This window comes from Dendrobates tinctorius, unplaced genomic scaffold (genome assembly GCF_039654945.1).
Source record: "Dendrobates tinctorius isolate UK_male_01 unplaced genomic scaffold, ASM3965494v1 ptg000251l, whole genome shotgun sequence".
Lineage (NCBI taxonomy): Eukaryota > Metazoa > Chordata > Amphibia > Anura > Dendrobatidae > Dendrobates > Dendrobates tinctorius.
Window position 1 is genome coordinate 8,725,665 of NW_027361918.1, and position 22,414 is coordinate 8,748,078.

General features: G+C 44.1%; 1 protein-coding gene across 6 annotated transcripts in view; it reads right to left on the reverse strand.

Moving 5' to 3' along the window:
• Positions 1-22,414, reverse strand: part of LOC141065378 (uncharacterized) — a 43,332-nt gene continuing 20,918 nt past the window's right edge. For 4 of the 6 annotated variants that reach the window (XM_073557832.1, XM_073557830.1, XM_073557833.1 and 1 more), the window contains exon 2: positions 1-22,414. This exon is cut by the window's right edge. In XM_073557832.1, coding sequence (XP_073413933.1) covers positions 7,876-10,083 — 2,208 coding nt within the window. In that variant the 5' untranslated portion in view covers positions 10,084-22,414 and the 3' untranslated portion in view covers positions 1-7,875. The other 2 variants (XM_073557835.1, XM_073557834.1) reach the window with 2 other exon arrangements.

Consider the following 22,414-nt stretch of genomic DNA (forward strand, 5'->3'; position numbering starts at 1 on the left):
AACTCTTTACCACAACATATCAGACTCTCGCCTACCATGGAAACCTTCAAAAAGAGCCTGAAGACCCATCTCTTCCGACAAGCCTACAACCTGTAGTAACCACCGACCGACCAAACCGCTGCACGACCAGCTCTACCCTCGCCTACTGTATTCTCACCCATTCCTTGTAGATTGTGAGCCTTCGCGGGCAGGGTCCTCTCTCTCCTCCTGTACCAGTTATGACTTGTATTGTTTAACATTATTGTACTTGTTTTTATTGTGTATACCCCTCCTTACATGTAAAGTGCCATGGAATAAATGGCGTTATGACAATAAATAATAATAATAATAATAATAATAATCAAGCATTGAGTAAACAAGGTCATAAATAACACTGGGGTAAGCTGGGGTTAGCTGAAAGGCATACCATGTGAATGCTAGGTGCAGAGGCAAGTCTATGTGCAAAGCTGGGTGATGTACTATGTGCACTTCATAGACAGCAGGAGAGCAGGAGAGCTGGGTGGATGAACATACCATGTGAATGCTAGGTGCAGAGGCAAGTCTATGTGCAAAGCTGGGTGATGTACTATGTGCACTTCATAGACAGCAGGAGAGCTGGGTCCTGTCCTGTCCATACATCTCTGCCCTATTCTCCTGATAGCTCCCCACACATAACCTCCAGTATGTAAAATGTCCTCTCCATACATCTCTGCCCTAACCTCCTGATACCTCCCCACACATAATCTCCAGTATATAACCTGTCCTCTCCATACATCTCTGCCCTAATCTCCTGATACCTCCTCACACATAATCTCCAATGTATAAACTCTCCTCTTCATACATCTCTGTCCTAATCTCCTGATACCTCCCCAAATATAATCTCCAGTATATAACCTGTCCTCTCCATACATCTCTGCCCTAATCTCCTGATACCTCCTCACACATAATCTCCAGTATATAACCTGTCCTCTCCATACATCTCTGCACTAATCTACTGATACCTCCCCATATATAATCTACAGTATATAACCTGTCCTCTCCACACATCTCTGCCTTAATCTCCTGATACCTGCCCACACATAATCCCCAGTATATAACCTGTCCTCTCCATACATCTCTGCCCTAATCTCCTGATACCTCCTCACACATAATCTCCAGTATATAACCTGTCCTCTCCATACATCTCTGCTCTAATCTCCTCATACCTCCCACACATAATCCCCAGTATATAACCTGTCCTCTCCATACATCTCTGTCCTAATCTCCCGATACCTCCTCACACATAATCTCCTGTATATAACCTGTCCCTCCATACATCTCTCCCCTAATCTCCTGATACCTCCCCATATATAATCTCCAGTATATAACCTGTCCTCTCCATACATCTCTGCACTAATCTCCTGATACCTCCCCATATATAATCTACAGTATATAACCTGTCCTCTCCATACATCTCTGCCCTAGTCTCCTGATACCTCCAACACATAATCTCCAGTATATAACCTGTCCTCTCCATACATCTCTGCCCTAATCTCCTGATACCTCCTCACACATAATCTCCAGTATATAACCTGTCCTCTCCATATATCTCTGCACTAATCTCCTGACACCTCCCCATATATAATCTCCAGGATATAACCTGTCCTCTCCACACATCTCTGCCCTAATCTCCTGATACCTCGTCACACATAATCTCCAGTATATAACCTGTCCTCTCCATACATCTCTGCCCTAATCTCCTGATACCTCCCCATATATAATCTCCAGTATATAACCTGTACTCTCCATACATCCCTGTCCTAATCTCCTGATACCTCCTCACACATAATCTCCAGTATATAACCTGTCCTCTCCATACATCTATGCACTAATCTCCTGATACCTCCCCATATATAATCTCCAGTATATAACCTGTCCTATCCTTACATCTCTGCACTAATCTCCTGATACCTCCCCACACATAATCTCCAGTAAATAACCTGTCCTCGCCATACATCTCTGCCCTAATCTCCTGATACCTCCTCACACATAATCTCCTGTATATAACCTGTCCTCTCCATACATCTCTCCCCTAATCTCCTGATACCTCCCCATATATAATCTCCAGTATATAACCTGTCCTCTCCATACATCTCTGCCCTAATCTCCTGATACCCCCTCACACATAATCTCCTGTATATAACCTGTCCTCTCCATACATCTCTCCCCTAATCTCCTGATACCTCCCCATATATAATCTCCAGTATATAACCTGTCCTCTCCATACATCTCTGCACTAATCTCCTGATACCTCCCCATATATATTCTCCAGTATATAACCTGTCCTCTCCATACATCTCTGCCCTAGTCTCCTGATACCTCCAACACATAATCCCCAGTATATAACCTGTCCTCTCCATACATCTCTGTCCTAATCTCCTGATCCCTCCCCAAACATAATCTCCAGTATATAACCTGTCCTCTCCATACATCTCTACCCTAATCTCCTGATACCTCCTCACACATAATCTCCAGTATATAACCTGTCCTCTCCATACATCTATGCACTAATCTCCTGATACCTCCCCATATATAATCTCCAGTATATAACCTGTCCTATCCTTACATCTCTGCACTAATCTCCTGATACCTCCCCACACATAATCTCCAGTATATAACCTGTCCTCGCCATACATCTCTGCCCTAATCTCCTGATACCTCCTCACACATAATCTCCTGTATATAACCTGTCCTCTCCATACATCTCTCCCCTAATCTTCTGATACCTCCCCATATATAATCTCCAGTATATAACCTGTCCTCTCCATACATCTCTGTCCTAATCTCCCGATACCTCCCCAAACATAATCTCCAGTATATAACCTGTCCTCTCCATACATCTCTGCCCTAATCTCCTGATACCCCCTCACACATAATCTCCAGTATATAACCTGTCCTCTCCATATATCTCTCCCCTAATCTCCTGATACCTCCCCATATATAATCCCCAGTATATAACCTGTCCTCTCCATACATCTCTGTCCTAATCTCCTGATCCCTCCCCAAACATAATCTCCAGAATATAACCTGTCCTCTCCATACATCTCTGCCCTAATCTCCTGATACCTCCTCACACATAATCTCCAGTAAATAACCTGTTCTCTCCATATATCTCTGCACAAATCTCCTGACACTTCCCCATATATAATCTCCAGGATATAACCTGTCCTCTCCACACATCTCTGCCCTAATCTCCTGATACCTCCTCACACATAATCTCCAGTATATAACCTGTCCTCTCCATACATCTCTGCAATAATCTCCTGATACCTCCCCACACATAACCCCAGTATATAACCTGTCCTCTCCATACATCCCTGCCCTAATCTCCTGATACCTCCTCACACATAATCTCCAGTATATAACCTGTCCTCTCCATACATCTCTGCCCTAATCTCCTGAAACCTTCCCATATATAATCACCAGTATATAACCTGTCCTCTCCATACATCTCTGCCCTAATCTCCTGATACATCCCCACACATAATCTCCAGTATATAACCTGTCCTCTCCATACATCTCTGCCCTAATCTCCTGATACCTCCTCACACATAATCTCCAGTATATGACATGTGCTCTCCTTATATCTCTGCACTCATCTCTTGATACCTCCCCACACATAATATCCAGTATATAACCTGTCCTCTCCATACATCTCTGCACTAATCTCCTGATACCTCCCCACACATAATCTCCAGTATATAACCTGTCCCCTCCATACATATCTACCCTAATCTTCTAATACCTCCCCAAACATAATCTCCACTATATAACCTGTCCTCTCCATACATCTCTGCCCTAATCTCCTCATACCTCCTCACACATAATCTCCAGTATATGACATGTCCTCTCCATACATCTCTGCCCTGATCTCCTGATACATCCCCACACATAATCTCCAGTATGTAACCTGTCCTCTCCATACATCTCTGCACTCATCTCCTGATACCTCCCCACACATAATCTCCAGTATATAACCTGTCCTCTCCATACATCTCTGCACTAATCTCCTGATACCTCCCCACACATAATCTACAGTATTTAACCTGTCCTCTCCATACATCTCTGCCCTAATCTCCTAACACCTCCCCACACATAATCTCCAGTATATAACCAGTCCTCTCCATACATAGAATCATAGAATCGTAGAGTTGGAAGGGACCTCCTGGGCCATCTGGTCCAACCCCCTGCTCAAAGCAGGATTCGCTAAATCATCCCAGTGAGATGTCTGTCCAGCCTCTGTGTGAAGACTTCCATTTAAGGAGAACTCACCACTTCTCGTGGCAGCTTGTTCCACTCATTGATCACTCTAACTGTCAAAAAGTTTTTTCTAATATCTAATCTGTGTCTCCTCCCATTCAGTTTCATCCCATTGCTTCTAGTCCTTCCTTGTGCAAATGAGAATAAAGTTGATCCTTCTACAATGTGACAGCCTTTTAGATATTTGTAGACAGCTATTAAGTCTCCTCTCAGTCTTCTCTTTTGCAAACTAAACATTCCCAAATCCTGCAACCTTTCCTCATAAGACAGGGTTTGCAGACCGGTCACCATTCTGGTCGCTCTTTTCTGGACTTGCTCCAGTTTGTTGATGTCTTTTTTAAAATGTGTTGCCCAAAACTGGACACAATATTCCAGATGAGGTCTGACCAAAGAGGAGTAAAAGGAAATAATGACTTCATGTGATCTAGACTGTATGCTTCTGTTAATACATCCTAGAATTGCATTTGCCTTTTTTGCTGCTGCATCACACTGTTGACTCATATTCAGTTTGTGATCTATTAGTATACCAAAGTTTTTTTCACATGTGCTGTTGCTTAGCCCTATTCCTCCCATTCTGAATATGCTTTTTTCATTTTTATTGCCCAGATGTAGTACTTTGCGTTTTTCCCTGTTAAAAACCATTCTGTTAGTTGCTGCCCACTGCTCCAGTTTATTTACATGTTTTTGAATCCTCTCTCTCTCTTCTCTAGTATTAGCTATCCCTCCTAGCTTTGTGTCATCAGCAAATTTAATCAGTTTACCCTCAATTCCTTCATCTAAATCGTTGATAAAGATGTTGAACAATACAGGGCCCAGGACAGAGCCCTGTGGTACCCCACTTGAGACATTTTTCCAACTGGATGTGCAGCCATTTACAACCACTCTTTGGGTCCGATCACTAAGCCAGTTATGAATCCACCTAACAGTTGCCTTGTCCATTCCATACTTAGTCATTTTTTCAATAAGGATTGTATGAGATACTCTGTCAAATGCTTTGCTGAAGTGAAGATATACTATATCTACAGCATTTCCTTGATCCACCCAATCAGTGATTCCATCATAGAAGGAAATTAAGTTAGTCTGACATGACTTATTAGTTACAAACCCATGCTGACTCTGTTTAATCACTTCATTCTTATCCAGGTACTGACATACATGTTGTTTAATAATTTGTTCAAAGATCTTTCCTGGTATAGAAGTCAGACTCACCAGCCTATAGTTGCCTAGGTCCACCTTCTTCCCCTTTTTGAAGATAGGAACAACATTTGCTCTTCTCCAGTCTTCTGGGACTTCTCCTGTTCTCCAAGAATTTTCAAAGATAATGGAGAGGGGTTCAAAAATTTCATCTGCTATCTCCTTCAGTACTCTGGGGTGTAATTCATCTGGACCTGGAGACTTGAATTCATTTAGGTTAGCTAAGTGTTTCCTCACTATCTTTCTGTTTATAGATATCCTGGATTCTTCTATTCCCTTAATAGGACAGTGAAGAACAGTTGATGTTACATTTCCTTTCTGAGAGAAAACAGATGCAAAATAGGAATTTAAAAGTTCGGCCTTCTCAACATCAAGTCTTACCATTTCATCATTTTCATCCTGTAAAAATCCTATAGCATCTTTGACGTTTCTTTTACTTTTGACATATCCCCAAAATCCTTTATTATTGCTTTTGACATCTCTTGCAAGCCTCAATTCATTGTCAGCTTTAGATAATCTGATTTGTGCCCTGCAGGTTCTGCAGACAGCAATATATTCTTCTTTAGATATGCCTCCCTCTTTCCATTTTATAAACATTTTTTTCTTCCTTTTTATCATGTGCTTAAGTTCTGTGTTTATCCATCCTGGCTTCCTTAAATGCTTCCTATTCTTCCCTCTTTTCGGAATTGTTAACAATTGTGCTTTGAGAATTTCATTTTTCAAGATTTCCCATCCTTCCTGGACATTTTTGTCTTTAAGGATATCCAGCCATTGGATCCCTCCAATTCTCTTTCTGAATCCCTTAAAATCTGCCTTTCTGAAATCTAACCTTGACGTCTGAGTCTTCACAGGTCATCCTCCTCTAGTTATCCAAAATTCTAAAATAGCATGGTCGCTACCTCCTAGGGTCCCAGCCACTTTTACCTCCTCAACCATTTCCTCCCTGTTTATAAAGATTAGATCCAAGGTAGCAGATCCCCTTGTTTTCTCCCCTACCTTTTGGAAGATAAAGTTGTCAGTAAGAGAGGATAAGAATTTCCTTGACCTGTTAGTTTTGCCTGAGAGAGATTCCCAACAAATGTCTGGATAGTTGAAATCTCCCATGACAACTATGTCATATTTTTTGGAGAACTTGGCCACTTGATGCATAAAGAGTTCATCCATATCTTCAGCTTGCACAGGCGGCCTGTAGTAAATGCCTACAAAGGTGTCCTTTCCATTGTTCTGTCCTTGCATTCTTACCCAAACATCCCTGCCCTAATCTTCGAATACCTCCCCACACATAATCTCCACTATATAACCTGTCCTCTCCATACATTGCTGCCCTAATCTCCTGATACCTCCCCACACATAATCTCCAGTATATAAGCTGTCCTCTCCATACATCTCTGCACTAATCTTCTGATACCTCTTCACACATAATCTCCAGTATATATTATTATTATTATTATTTATTGTTATAGCGCCATTTATTCCATGGCGCTTTACATGTAAGGAGGGGTATACATAATAAAAACAAGTACAATAATGTTAAACAATACAAGTCATAACTGGTACAGGAGGAGAGAGGACCCTGCCCACGAAGGCTCACAATCTACAAGGAATGGGTGAGAATACAGTAGGCGAGGGTAGAGCTGGTCGTGCTGCGGTTTGGTCGGTCGGTGGATACTGCAGGTTGTAGGCTTGTCGGAAGAGGTGGGTCTTCAGGCTCTTTTTGAAGGTTTCGATGGTAGGTGAGAGTCTGATATGTTGGGGTAGAGAGCCCCGAGTAGGGGGGATGCGCGAGAGAAATCTTGTATGCGATTGTGGAAAGAGGAGATAAGAGGGGAGTAGAGAAGGAGATCTTGTGAGGATCGGAGGTTGCGTGCAGGAAAGTACCGGGAGACGAGGTCACAGATGTATGGAGGAGACAGGTTGTGGATGGCTTTGTATGTCATGGTTAGGGTTTTGTACTGGAGTCTCTGGGCAATGGGGAGCCAGTGAAGGGATTGACAGAGGGGAGAAGCTGGGGAATAGCGGGGGGACAGGTGGATTAGTCGGGCAGCAGAGTTTAGAATAGATTGGAGGGGTGCGAGAGTGTTTGAGGGGAGGCCACAGAGCAGGAAGTTGCAGTAGTCAAGGCGAGAGATGATGAGGGCATGAACTAGGGTTCTTGCAGATTCTTGGTTGAGGAATGAACGTATTTGTGAAATATTTTTGAGTTGAAATCGGCAGGAAGTGGAAAGGGCTTGGATATGTGGTTTGAAGGAGAGATCAGCATCAAGGATTACCCCGAGGCAGTGAGCTTGTGGGACTGGGGAGAGTGGGCAGCCATTTACTGTAATGGATAGGTTCGTTGGGGGGGTTACGTGAGATGGGGGAAAGATGATGAATTCTGTTTTGTCCATGTTAAGTTTCAGAAATCTAGCGGAGAAGAAGGATGAAATAGCAGTCAGACATTGAGGGATTCTGGTTAGTAGGGAGGTGATATCTGGTCCAGAGATGTAGATCTGTGTCATCAGCATAGAGGTGATACTGAAAGCCATGAGATTCTATGAGCTGTCCCAAGCCGAAGGTATAGATGGAGAGGAGCAGCGGTCCTAGGACTGAACCTTGCGGGACTCCGACGGATAGGGGACGAGGTGAGGAGGTGGTGTGTGAGTGGGAGACGCTGAATGTCCGGTCTGTTAGGTATGATGAGATCCAGGATAGGGCCAAGTCTGTGATGTCAAGAGATGAGAGGGTCTGTAGTAACAGGGAATGGTCCACTGTGTCAAAGGCAGCCGACAGGTCCAGGAGGAGGAGGACAGAGTAGTGTAGCTTGCTCTTGGCGGTTAAGAGGTCATTGGTGACCTTAGTAAGGGCAGTTTCAGTGGAGTGGTGTGACCGGAAGCCAGATTGTAAGCGGTCGAAGAGGGAGCAAGAAGAGGGATGGGAGGACAGTTCAAGGTAGACGTGTTGTTCCAGTAGCTTGGAGGCATAGGGGAGAAGTGATATAGGGTGATAGCTGGATACAGAGGATGGGTCAAATGAGGGCTTTTTGAGGATAGGTGTGATGGAGGCATGTTTAAAGCTTGAGGGGAAAACACCAGTTGTTAGTGATAGGTTGAAGAGATGGGTTAGGGTTGGGATGAAGACTGTGGTGAGGTTTGGGATGAAGTGGGATGGGATCGGGTCAAGTGCGCAGGTGGTGAGATGTGATCTTGAGAGTAAAGTGGAGAGTCGATCTTCTGTAATGGTGGAGAAGTTGGTTTTGGAGGTGGAGGGCTGGGAAGTCAGGAGGAAGGGCTGTCTGTGTTGTTGACCAAAACTGTCTCTGATGTTATCAATCTTCTGCTTGAAAAATGAGGCAAAGTCTTCAGCTGAGATGAGTGGGGAGGGAGGAGGTGCTGGGGGACGGAGGAGAGAATTGAAGGTGTTGAATAACTGTTTAGGGTTGTGAGACAGAGAGGATATGAGAGATGAGAAGTAGGTTTGTTTAGCTGTGGCGAGTGCGGTCTTGAAAGTAGTGAGGGACTGTTTGAATGCGATGAAGTGCTCATTGGAGTGGGATCTTTTCCATCTGCTCTCAGCAGCCCTGGAAGCTCGCCTCAGTTCTTTGGTCAGGCTGGTGTGCCAGGGCTGTCTGTTGATTTTGCGAGCTTTGGTATGTGTAAGTGGGGCAGCAGATTCCAAAGCTACAGCTATTGTGGTGTTATATAGAGCAGCAGCGTCATCCGCATTGTGTAAGGAACTTATATCTGTGAGAGGGAGGAGGGATTCAGAGAATGAGTGTAGGTCAAGGTGTTTAAGATTTCTGCGAGGTTGTGAAAGTTTATGGGGTGGGGATTGTAGACATGGAGTGGAGAGGGAAGAGAATGTGAGAAGGTTGTGGTCAGAGAGAGGAAGAGGTGAGTTAGAGAGGTTAGATAGGGAGCATAGGCGGGTGAAGATGAGGTCCAGTGTGTGGCCGTCTTTGTGGGTGGCTGCAGAAGACCATTGAGTGAGGCCGAAGGAGGAAGTGAGAGATAGAAGTTTAGTGGCAGCTGAGAGGGAAGTGTCAATGGGGATGTTGAAGTCGCCCATGATGATAGTAGGGATGTCCGCAGAAAGGAAATGAAGTAGCCAGGTGGTGAAGTGGTCAAAGAAGGTGGTGGCTGGCCCTGGGGGGCGGTAGATGACAGTCAGTTGGAGGTTGGAGGGGGAGTAGATGCGCACAGAGTGCATCTCAAAGGAAGGGAGGGTAACAGAGGGTGGCAGTGGAATTGGGGTGAAGGAGCAGGTATCTGACAGGAGAAAACCAACTCCTCCGCCATGTTTGCTGCTGGGGCGGGGGGAGTGAGAAAGGTGGAAGCCACCATATGAAAGTGCAGCAGGAGAGGCTGTGTCAGAAGGGGTGAGCCAGGTTTCGGTGATGGCGAGGAAGGAAAGTTTGGTGGTAACAAAATGATCATGGATGTAGGAAAGTTTGTTGCAGACAGAGCGATCGTTCCACAGAGCTCCTGTTAGTGGGACTAGGGAAGTGGGGGCTGGGTGAATGGGTATAAGGTTGGAGTGGTTACGGAAGGTTGTGATAGAGCGTGGATGGGAGGTAGAGATGACTGTGGGAATGTGGTGAGGAGGACCAGGATATATCCTGTCCTCTCCATACATCTCTGCCCTAATCTTCTAATACCTCCCCTCACATAATCTCCACTATATAACCTGTCCTCTCCATACATCACTGCACTAATCTTCTGATACCTGCCCACACATAATCTCCAGTATATATCCTGTCCTCTCCATACATCTCTGCCCTAATCTTCTAATACCTCTCCACACATAATCTCCACTATATAACCTGTCCTCTCTATACATATTTGCCCTAATCTCCTGATACCTCCCCACACATAATCTCCAGTATATAACCTGTCCTCTCCATACATCTCTGCACTAATCTTCTGATACCTCACCACACAATCTCCAGTATATAACCTGTCCTCTCCATAGATCTCTACCCTAATCTTCTAATACCTCCCCACACTTAATCTCCAGGATATAACCTGTCCTCTCCATACATCTCTGCACTAATCTCCTGATACCTCCCCACACATAACCACCAGTATATAACCTTTCCTCTACATACATCTCTGCCCTAATCTCCAGATACCTCCCCACACATAATCTCCAGTATATAAGCTGTCCTCTCCATACATCTCTGCCCTAATCTCCTGATACCTCCCCACACATAATCTCCAGTATATAACCTGTCCTCTCCATACATCTCTACCCTAATCTTCTAATACCTCCCCACACATAATCTCCAGCATATAACCTGTCCTGTCCATACATCTCTACCATAATCTTCTAATACCTCCCCACACATAATCTCCAGTATATAACCTGTCCTCTCCATACATCTCTACCCTAATCTTCTAATACCTCCCCACACATAATATCCACTATATAACCTGTCCTCTCCATACATCTCTGCACTAATCTTCTGATACCTCCCCACACATAATCTCCAGTATATATCCTGTCCTGTCCATACATCTCTGCCCTAATCTTCTAATACCTCCCCACACATAATCTCCAGTATATAACCTGACCTCTCCATACATCTCTGCACTAATCTTCTGATACCTCCCCACACATAATCTCCACTATATAACCTGTCCTCTCCATACATCTTTGCCCTAATCTCCTGATACCTCCCCACACATAATCTCCACTATATAACCTGTCCTCTCCATACATCTCTGCACTAATCTTCTGATACCTTCCCACACATAATCTCCAGTATATATCCTGTCCTCTCCATACATCTCTGCCCTAATCTTCTAATACCTCCCCACACAATCTCCAGTATATAACCTATCCTCTCCATACATCTCTGCACTAATCTTCTGATACCTCCCCACACATAATCTCCAGTAGATAACCTGTCCTTTCCATACATCTCTGCCATAATCACCTGATACCTCCCACACATAATCTCCAGTATATAACCAGTCCTCTCCATACATCTCTGCACTAATCTTCTGATACCTCCCCACACATAATCTCCAGTATATAACCAGTCCTCTCCATACATCTCTGCCCTAATCTCCTGATACCTCCTCACACATAATCCCCTGTATATAACCTGTCCTCCCCATACAGCTCTGCACTAATCTTCTGATACCTCCCACACATAATCTCCAGTATATAACCTGTCTTCTCCATACATCTCTGTCCTAATCTCCTGATACCGCCCCACACATAATCTCCAGTATATAACCTGTCCTCTCCATACATCTCTGCCCTAATCTTCTGATACCGCCCCACACATTATCTCCAGTATATAACCTGTCCTCTCCATACATCTCTGCCATAATCTCCTGATACCTCCCCACACGTAATCTCCAGTATATATCCTGTCCTCTCCATACATCTCTGCCATAATCTCCTGATACCTCCCCACACGTAATCTCCAGTATATATCCTGTCCTCTCCATACATCTCTGCCCTAATCTACTAAAACTTCCCCAAACATAATCTCCAGTATATAACCTGTCCTCTCCATACATCTCTGCACTAATCTTCTGATACCTCCCCACACATAATCTCCACTATATAACCTGTCCTCTCCATACATCTCCACCCTAATCTCCTGATTCCTCCCCACACAATCTCCAGTATATAACCTGTCCTTTCCATACATCTCTGCCATAATCTCCTGATACCTCCCACACATAATCTCCAGTATATAAACAGTCCTCTCCATACATCTCTATCCTAATCTCCTGATACCGCCCCACACATAATCTCCAGTATGTAACCTGTCCTCTCCATACATCTCTGCCCTAATCTTCTAATACCTCTCCACACATAATCTCCACTTTATAACCTGTCCTCTCTATACATCTTTGCCCTAATCTCCTGATACCTCCCCACACATATTCTCCAGTATATAACCTGTCCTCTCCATACATCTCTGCACTAAACTTCTGATACCTCCCCACACAATCTCCAGTATAAAACCTGTCCTCTCCATACATCTCTACCCTAATCTTCTAATACCTCCCCACACATAATCTCCAGGATATAACCTGTCCTCTCCATACATCTCTGCACTAATCTCCTGATATCTTCCCACACATAACCTCCAGTATATAACCTGTCCTCTCCATACATCTCTGCCCTAATCTCCAGATACCTCCCCACACATAATCTCCAGTATATAACCTGTCCTCTCCATACATCTCTGCCCTAATCTCCTGATACCTCCCCACACATAATCTCCAGCATATAACCTGTCCTCTCCATACATCTCTGCACTAATCTTCTGATACCTCCCCACACATAATCTCCAGTATATAACCTGTCCTCTCCATACATCTCTGCACTAATCTTCTGATACCTCCCCACACATAATCTCCAGTATATAACCTGTCCTCTCCATACATCTCTGCACTAATCTTCTGATACCTCCCCACACATAATCTCCAGTATATAACCTGTCCTCTCCATACATATTTGCCCTAATCTCCTGATACCTCCCCACACATAATCTCCAGTATATAACCTGTCCTCTCCATACATCTCTACCCAAATCTTCTAATACCTCCCCACACATAATCTCCAGCATATAACCTGTCCTCTCCATACATCTCTACCCTAATCTTCTAATACCTCCCCACATATAATCTCCACTATATAACCTGTCCTCTCCATACATCTCTGCTCTAATCTCCTGATACCTCCCCACACATAATCTCCAGCATATAACCTGTCCTCTCCATACATCTCTACCCTAATCTTCTAATACCTCCCCACACATAATCTCCAGTATATAACCAGTCCTCTCCATACATCTCTGCCCTAATCTCCTGATACCTCCTCACACATAATCCCCTGTATATAACCTGTCCTCCCCATACAGCTCTGCACTAATCTTCTGATACCTCCCACACATTATCTCCAGTATATAACCTGTCTTCTCCATACATCTCTGTCCTAATCTCCTGATACCACCCCACACATAATCTCCACTATATAACCTGTCCTCTCCATACATCTCTGCCCTAATCATCTGATACCGCCCCACACATAATCTCCAGTATATAACCTGTCCTCTCCATACATCTCTGCACTACTCTTCTGATACCTCCCCACACATAATCTCCACTATATAACCTGTCCTCTCCATACATCTCCACTCTAATCTCCTGATTCCTCCCCACACATAATCTCCAGTATATAACCTGTCCTTTCCATACATCTCTGCCCTAATCTCCTGATACCTCTCCACACATAATCTCCAGTATATAAACAGTCCTCTCCATACATCTCTGCCCTAATCTCCTGATACCTTTTCACACATAATCTCCAGTATGTAACCAGTCCTCTTTATACATCTCTGCCCTAATCTCCTGATCCCTCCCCACACATAATCCCCTGTATATAACCTGTCCTCCCCATAAAGCTCTGCACTAATCTTCTGATACCTCCCACATATAATCTCCAGTATATAACCTGTTTTCTCCATACATCTCTGCCCTAATCTCCTGACACCTCCCACACATAATCTCCAGTATATAAGCTGTCCTCTCCATACATCTCTGTCCTAATCTCCTGATACCGCCCCACACATAATCTCCAGTATATAACCTGTCCTCTCCATACACCTCTGCACTAATCTTCTGATACCTCCCCACACATAATCTCCAGTATATAACCTGTCTTCTCCATACATCTCTGCCCTAATCTCCTGATACCTCCCACACATAATCTCCAGTATATAACCTGTCTTCTCCATACATCTCTGCCCTAATCTCCTGATACCTCCCACACATAATCTACAGTATATAAGCTGTCCTCTCCATACATCTCTGTCCTAATCTCCTGATACCGCCCCACACATAATCTCCAGTATATAACCTGTCCTCTCCATACACCTCTGCACTAATCTTCTGATACCTCCCCACACATAATGTCCAGTATATAACCTGTCTTCTCCATACATCTCTGCCCTAATCTCCTGATACCTCCCACACACAATCTCCAGTATATAACCAGTCCTCTCCATACATCTCTGTTCTAATCTCCTGATACCGCCCCACACATAATCTCCAGTATATAACCTGTCTTCTCCATACATCTCTGCCCTAATCTCCTGATACCTCCCACACATAATCTCCAGTATATAAGCTGTCCTCTCCATACATCTCTGTCCTAAACTCCTGATACCGCCCCACACATAATCTCCAGTATATAACCTGTCCTCTCCATACAGCTCTGCACTAATCTCCTGATACCTCCCCACACATAATGTCCAGTATATAACCTGTCTTCTCCATACATCTCTGCCCTAATCTCCTGATACCTCCCACACATAATCTCCAGTATATAACCAGTCTTCTCCATACATCTCTGTCCTAATCTCCTGATACCGCCCGACACATAATCTCCAGTATATAACCTGTCTTCTCCATACATCTCTGCCCTAATCTCCTGATTCCTCCCACACATAATCTCCAGTATATAACCAGTCCTCTCCATACATCTCTGCCCTAATCTCCTGATACCGCCCCACACATAATCTCCAGTATATAACGTGTCCTCTCCATACCTCTCTGTCCTAATCTGCTGATACCTCCCCACACATAATCTCCAGTATATAACCTGTCCTCTCCATACATCTCTGTCCTAATCTCCTAATACCTCCCCACACATAATCTCCAGTATATAACCTGTCCTCTCCATATATCTTTGCCATAATCTCCCGATACCTCCCACACAAAATCTCCAGTATATAACCAGTCCTCTCCATACATCTCTGCCCTAATCTCCTGATACCTCCTCACACATAATCCCCTGTATATAACCTGTCCTCCCCATACAGCTCTGCACTAATCTTCTGATACCTCCCACACATAATCTCCAGTATATAACCTGTTTTCTCCATACATCTCTGTCCTAATCTCCTGATACCGCCCCACACATAATCTCCACTATATAACCTGTCCTCTCCATACATCTCTGCCCTAATCTTCTGATACCGCCCCACACATAATCTCCAGTATATAACCTGTCCTCTCCATACATCTCTGCCATAATCTCCTGATACCTCCCCACAAGTAATCTCCAGTATATAACCTGTCCTCTCCATACAGCTCTGCCATAATCTCCTGATACCTCCCCACACGTAATCTCCAGTATATAACCTGTCCTCTCCATACATCTCTGCCATAATCTCCTGACACCTCCCCACACGTAATCTCCAGTATATATCCTGTCCTCTCCATACATCTCTGCCCTAATCTATTAAAACCTCCCCACACATAATCTCCAGTATATAACCTGTCCTCTCCATACATCTCTGCACTAATCTTCTGATACCTCCCCACACATAATCTCCACTACATAACCTGTCCTCTCCATACATCTCCACCCTAATCTCCTGATTCCTCCCCACACATAATCTCCAGTATATAACCTGTCCTTTCCATACATCTCTGCCATAATCTCCTGATACCTCCCACACATAATCTCCAGTATATAACCAGTCCTCTCCATACATCTTTGTCCTAATCTCCTGATACCGCCCCACACATAATCTCCAGTATGTAACCTGTCCTCTCCATACATCTCTGCCCTAATCTTCTAATACCTCTCCACACATAATCTCCACTTTATAACCTGTCCTCTCAATACATCTTTGCCCTAATCTCCTGATACCTCCCCACACATATTCTCCAGTATATAACCTGTCCTCTTCATACATCTCTGCACTAAACTTCTGATACCTCCCCACACAATCTCCAGTATATAACCTGTCCTCTCATTACATCTCTACCCTAATCTTCTAATACCTCCCCACACATAATCTCCAGGATATAACCTGTCCTCTCCATACATCTCTGCACTAATCTCCTGATTCCTCCCCACACATAACCTCCAGTATATAACTGGTCCTCTCCATACATCTCTGCCCTAATCTCCAGATACCTCCCCACACAATCTCCAGTATACTGTATAACCTGTCCTCTCCATACATCTCTGCCCTAATCTCCTGATACCTCCCCACACATAATCTCAAGTATATATCCTGTCCTCTCCATACATCTCTACCCTAATCTTCTAATACCTCCCCACACATAATCTCCACTATATAACCTGTCCTCTCCATACATCTCTGCACTAATCTTCTGATACCTCCCCACACATAATCTCCAGTATATAACCTGTCCTCTCCATACATATTTGCCCTAATCTCCTGATACCTCCCCACACATAATCTCCAGTATATAACCTGTCCTCTCCATACATCTCTACCCAAATCTTCTAATACCTCCCCACACATAATCTCCAGCATATAACCTGTCCTCTCCATACATCTCTACTCTAATCTTCTAATACCTCCCCACACATAATCTCCACTATATAACCTGTCCTCTCCATACATCTCTGCCCTAATCTCCTGATACCTCCCAACACATAATCTCCAGTATATAACCTGTCCTCTCCATACATCTCCACCCTAATTTCCTGATTCCTCCCCACACATAATCTCCAGTATATAACCTGTCCTTTCCATACATCTCTGCCATAATCTCCTGATACCTCCCACACATAATCTCCAGTATATAACCAATCCTCTCCATACATCTCTGCACTAATCTTCTGATACCTCCCCACACATAATCTCCAGTATATAACCTGTCCTCTCCATACATCTCTGCCCTAATCTCCTGATACCTCCTCACATATAATCCCCTATATATAACCTGTCCTCCCCATACAGCTCTGCACTAATCTTCTGATACCTCCCACACATAAACTCCAGTATATAACCTGTCTTCTCCATACATCTCTGTCCTAATCTCCTGATACCGCCCCACACATAATCTCCACTATATAACCTGTCCTCTCCATACATCTCTGCCCTAATCTTCAGATACCGCCCCACACATAATCTCCAGTATATAACCTGTCCTCTCCATACATCTCTGCCATAATCTCCTGATACCTCCCAACACACGTAATCTCCAGTATACATCCTGTCCTCTCCATACATCTCTGCCCTAATCTTCTAATACCTCCCCACACATAATCTCCAGTATATAAGATGTCCTCTCCATACATCTCTGCACTACTCTTCTGACACCTCCCCACACATAATCTCCACTATATAACCTGTCCTCTCCATACATCTCCACTCTAATCTCCTGATTCCTCCCCACACATAATCTCCAGTATAAAACCTGTCATTTCCATACATCTCTGCCCTAATCTCCTGATACCTCTCCACACATAATCTCCAGTATATAACCAGTCCTCTCCATACATCTCTGCCCTAATCTCCTGATACCTCCTCACACATAATCTCCAGTATGTAACCAGTCCTCTCCATACATCTCTGCCCTAATCTCCTGATACTTCCCCACACATAATCCCCTGTATATAACCTGTCCTCCCCATACAGCTCTGCACTAATCTTCTGATACCTCCCACACATAATCTCCAGTATATAACCTGTCTTCTCCATACATCTCTGCCCTAATCTCCTGATACCTCCCACACATAATCTCCACTTTATAACCTGTCCTCTCTATACATCTTTGCCCTAATCTCCTGATACCTCCCCACACATATTCTCCAGTATATAACCTGTCCTCTCCATACATCTCTGCACTAAACTTCTGATAACTCCCCACACAATCTCCAGTATATAACCTGTCCTCTCCATACATCTCTACCCTAATCTTCTAATACCTCCCCACACATAACCTCCAGTATATAACTGGTCCTCTCCATACATCTCTGCCCTAATCTCCAGATACCTCCCCACACAATCTCCAGTATACTGTATAACCTGTCCTCTCCATACATCTCTGCCCTAATCTCCTGATACCTCCCCACACAGAATCTCAAGTATATAACCTGTCCTCTCCATACATCTCTACCCTAATCTTCTAATACCTCCCCACACATAATCTCCACTATATAACCTGTCCTCTCCATACATCTCTGCACTAATCTTCTGATACCTCCCCACACATAATCTCCAGTATATAACCTGTCCTCTCCATACATCTCTGCACTAATCTTCTGATACCTCCCCACACATAATCTCCACTATATAACCTGTCCTCTCCATACATATTTGCCCTAATCTCCTGATACCTCCCCACACATAATCTCCAGTATATAACCTGTCCTTTCCATACATCTCTGCCATAATCTCCTGATACCTCCCACACATAATCTCCAGTATATAACCAATCCTCTCCATACATCTCTGCACTAATCTTCTGATACCTCCCCACACATAATCTCCAGTATATAACCTGTCCTCTCCATACATCTCTGCCATAATCTCCTGATACCTCCCACACATAATCTCCAGTATATAACCAGTCCTCTCCATACATCTCTGCCCTAATCTCCTGATACCTCCTCACACATAATCCCCTGTATATAACCTGTCCTCCCCATACAGCTCTGCACTAATCTTCTGATACCTCCCACACATAATCTCCAGTATATAACCTGTCTTCTCCATACATCTCTGTCCTAATCTCCTGAAACCGCCCCACACATAATCTCCACTATATAACCTGTCCTCTCCATACATCTCTGCCCTAATCTTCTGATACCGCCCCACACATAATCTCCAGTATATAACCTGTCCTCTCCATACATCTCTGCCATAATCTCCTGATACCTCCCCACACGTAATCTCCAGTATATATCCTGTCCTCTCCATACATCTCTGCCCTAATCTTCTAATACCTCCCCACACATAATCTCCAGTATATAAGATGTCCTCTCCATACATCTCCACTCTAATCTCCTGATTCCTCCCCACACATAATCTCCAGTATAAAACCTGTCCTTTCCATACATCTCTGCCCTAATCTCCTGATACCTCTCCACACATAATCTCCAGTATATAACCAGTCCTCTCCATACATCTCTGCCCTAATCTCCTGATACCTCCTCACACATAATCTCCAGTATGTAACCAGTCCTCTCCATACATCTCTGCCCTAATCTCCTGATACCTCCCCACACATAATCCCCTGTATATAACCTGTCCTCCCCATACAGCTCTGCACTAATCTTCTGATACCTCCCCACACATAATCTCCAGTATATAACCTGTCTTCTCCATACATCTCTGCCCTAATCTCCTGATACCTCCCACACATAATCTCCAGTATATAAGCTGTCCTCTCCATACATCTCTGTCCTAATCTCCTGATACCGCCCCACACATAATCTCCAGTATATAACCTGTCCTCTCCATACAGCTCTGCACTAATCTCCTGATACCTCCCCACACATAATGTCCAGTATATAACCTGTCTTCTCCATACATCTCTGCCCTAATCTCCTGATACATTCCACACATAATCTCCAGTATATAACCAGTCCTCTCCATACATCTCTGCCCTAATCTCCTGATACCGCCCCACACATAATCTCCAGTATATAACCTGTCCTCTCCATACCTCTCTGTCCTAATCTGCTGATACCTCCCCACACATAATCTCCAGTATATAACCTGTCCTCTCCATACATCTCTGCACTAATCTCCTGATACCTCCCCACACATAATCTCCAGTATATAACCTGTCCTCTCCATACATCTCTGCCCTAATCTCCTGATACCACCACACATCATCTCCAGTATATAACCTGTCCTCTCCATACATCTCTGCCCTAATCTCCTGATACCTCCTCACACATAATCTCCAGTATGTAACCAGTCCTCTCCATACATCTCTGCCCTAATCTCCTGATACCTCCCCACACATGATCCCCTGTATATAACCTGTCCTCCCCATACAGCTCTGCACTAATCTTCTGATACCTCCCACACATAATTTCCAGTATATAACCTGTCTTCTCCATACATCTCTGCCCTAATCTCCTGATACCTCCCACACATAATCTCCAGTATATAAGCTGTCCTCTCCATACATCTCTGTCCTAATCTCCTGATACCGCCCCATACATAATCTCCAGTATATAACCTGTCCTCTCCATAAACCTCTGCACTAATCTTCTGATACCTCCCCACACATAATGTCCAGTATATAACCTGTCTTCTCCATACATCTCTGCCCTAATCTCCTGATACCTCCCACACATAATCTCCAGTATATAACCAGTCCTCTCCATACATCTCTGTCCTAATCTCCTGATACCGCCCCACACATAATCTCCAGTATATAACCTGTCTTCTCCATAAATCTCTGCCCTAATCTCCTGATACCTCCCACACATAATCTCCAGTATATAAGCTGTCCTCTCCATACATGTCTGTCCTAATCTCCTGATACCGCCCCACACATAATCTCCAGTATATAACCTGTCCTCTCCATACAGCTCTGCACTAATCTCCTGATACCTCCCCACACATAATGTCCATTATATAACCTGTCTTCTCCATACATCTCTGCCCTAATCTCCTGATACCTCCCACACATAATCTCCAGTATATAACCAGTCCTCTCCATACATCTCTGTCCTAATCTCCTGATACCGCCCCACACATAATCTCCAGTATATAACCTGTCTTCTCCATACATCTCTGCCATAATCTCCTGACACCTCCCCACACGTAATCTCCAGTATATATCCTGTCCTCTCCATACATCTCTGCCCTAATCTTCTAATACCTCCCCACACATAATCTCCAATATATAAGATGTCCTCTCCATACATCTCTGCACTACTCTTCTGATACCTCCCCACACATAATCTCCACTATATAACCTGTCCTCTCCATACAGCTCTGCACTAATCTCTTGATACCTCTCCACACATAATCTCCAGTATATAACCAGTCCTCTCCATACATCTCTGCCCTAATCTCCTGATACCTCCTCACACATAATCTCCAGTATGTAACCAGTCCTCTCCATACATCTCTGCCTTAATCTCCTGATACCTCCCCACACATAATCCCCTGTTTATAACCTGTCCTCCCCATACAGCTCTGCACTAATCTTCTGATACCTCCCACACATAATCTCCAGTATATAACCTGTCTTCTCCATACATCTCTGCCCTAATCTCCTGATACCTCCCACACATAATCTCTAGTATATAAGCTGTCCTCTCCATACATCTCTGTCCTAATCTCCTGATACCGCCCCACACATAATCTCCAGTATATAACCTGTCCTCTCCATACAGCTCTGCACTAATCTTCTGATACCTCCCCACACATAATCTCCAGTATATAACCTGTCTTCTCCATACATCTCTGCCCTAATCTCCTGATACCTCCCACACATAATCTCCAGTATATAACCTGTCTTCTCCATACATCTCTGCCCTAATCTCCTGATACCTCCCACACATAATCTCCAGTAAATATGCTGTCCTCTCCATACATCTCTGTCCTAATCTCCTGATACCACCCCACACATAATCTCCAGTATATAACCTGTCCTCTCCATACAGCTCTGCACTAATCTTCTGATACCTCCCACACATAATTTCCAGTATATAACTTGTCTTCTCCATACATCTCTGCCCTAATCTGATACCTCCCACACATAATCTCCAGTATATAAGCTGTCCTCTCCATACATCTCTGTCCTAATCTCCTGATACCGCCCCACACATAATCTCCAGTATATAACCTGTCCTCTCCATACACCTCTGCACTAATCTTCAGATACCTCCCCACACATAATGTCCAGTATATAACCTGTCTTCTCCATACATCTCTGCCCTAATCTCCTGATACCTCCTACACATAATCTCCAGTATATAACCAGTCCTCTCCATACATCTCTGTCCTAATCTCCTGATACCGCCCCACACATAATCTCCAGTATATAACCTGTCTTCTCCATACATCTCTGCCCTAATCTCCTGATACCTCCCACACATAATCTCCAGTATATAAGCTGTCCTCTCCATACATCTCTGTCCTAATCTCCTGATACCGCCCCACACATAATCTCCAGTATATAACCTGTCCTCGCCATACAGC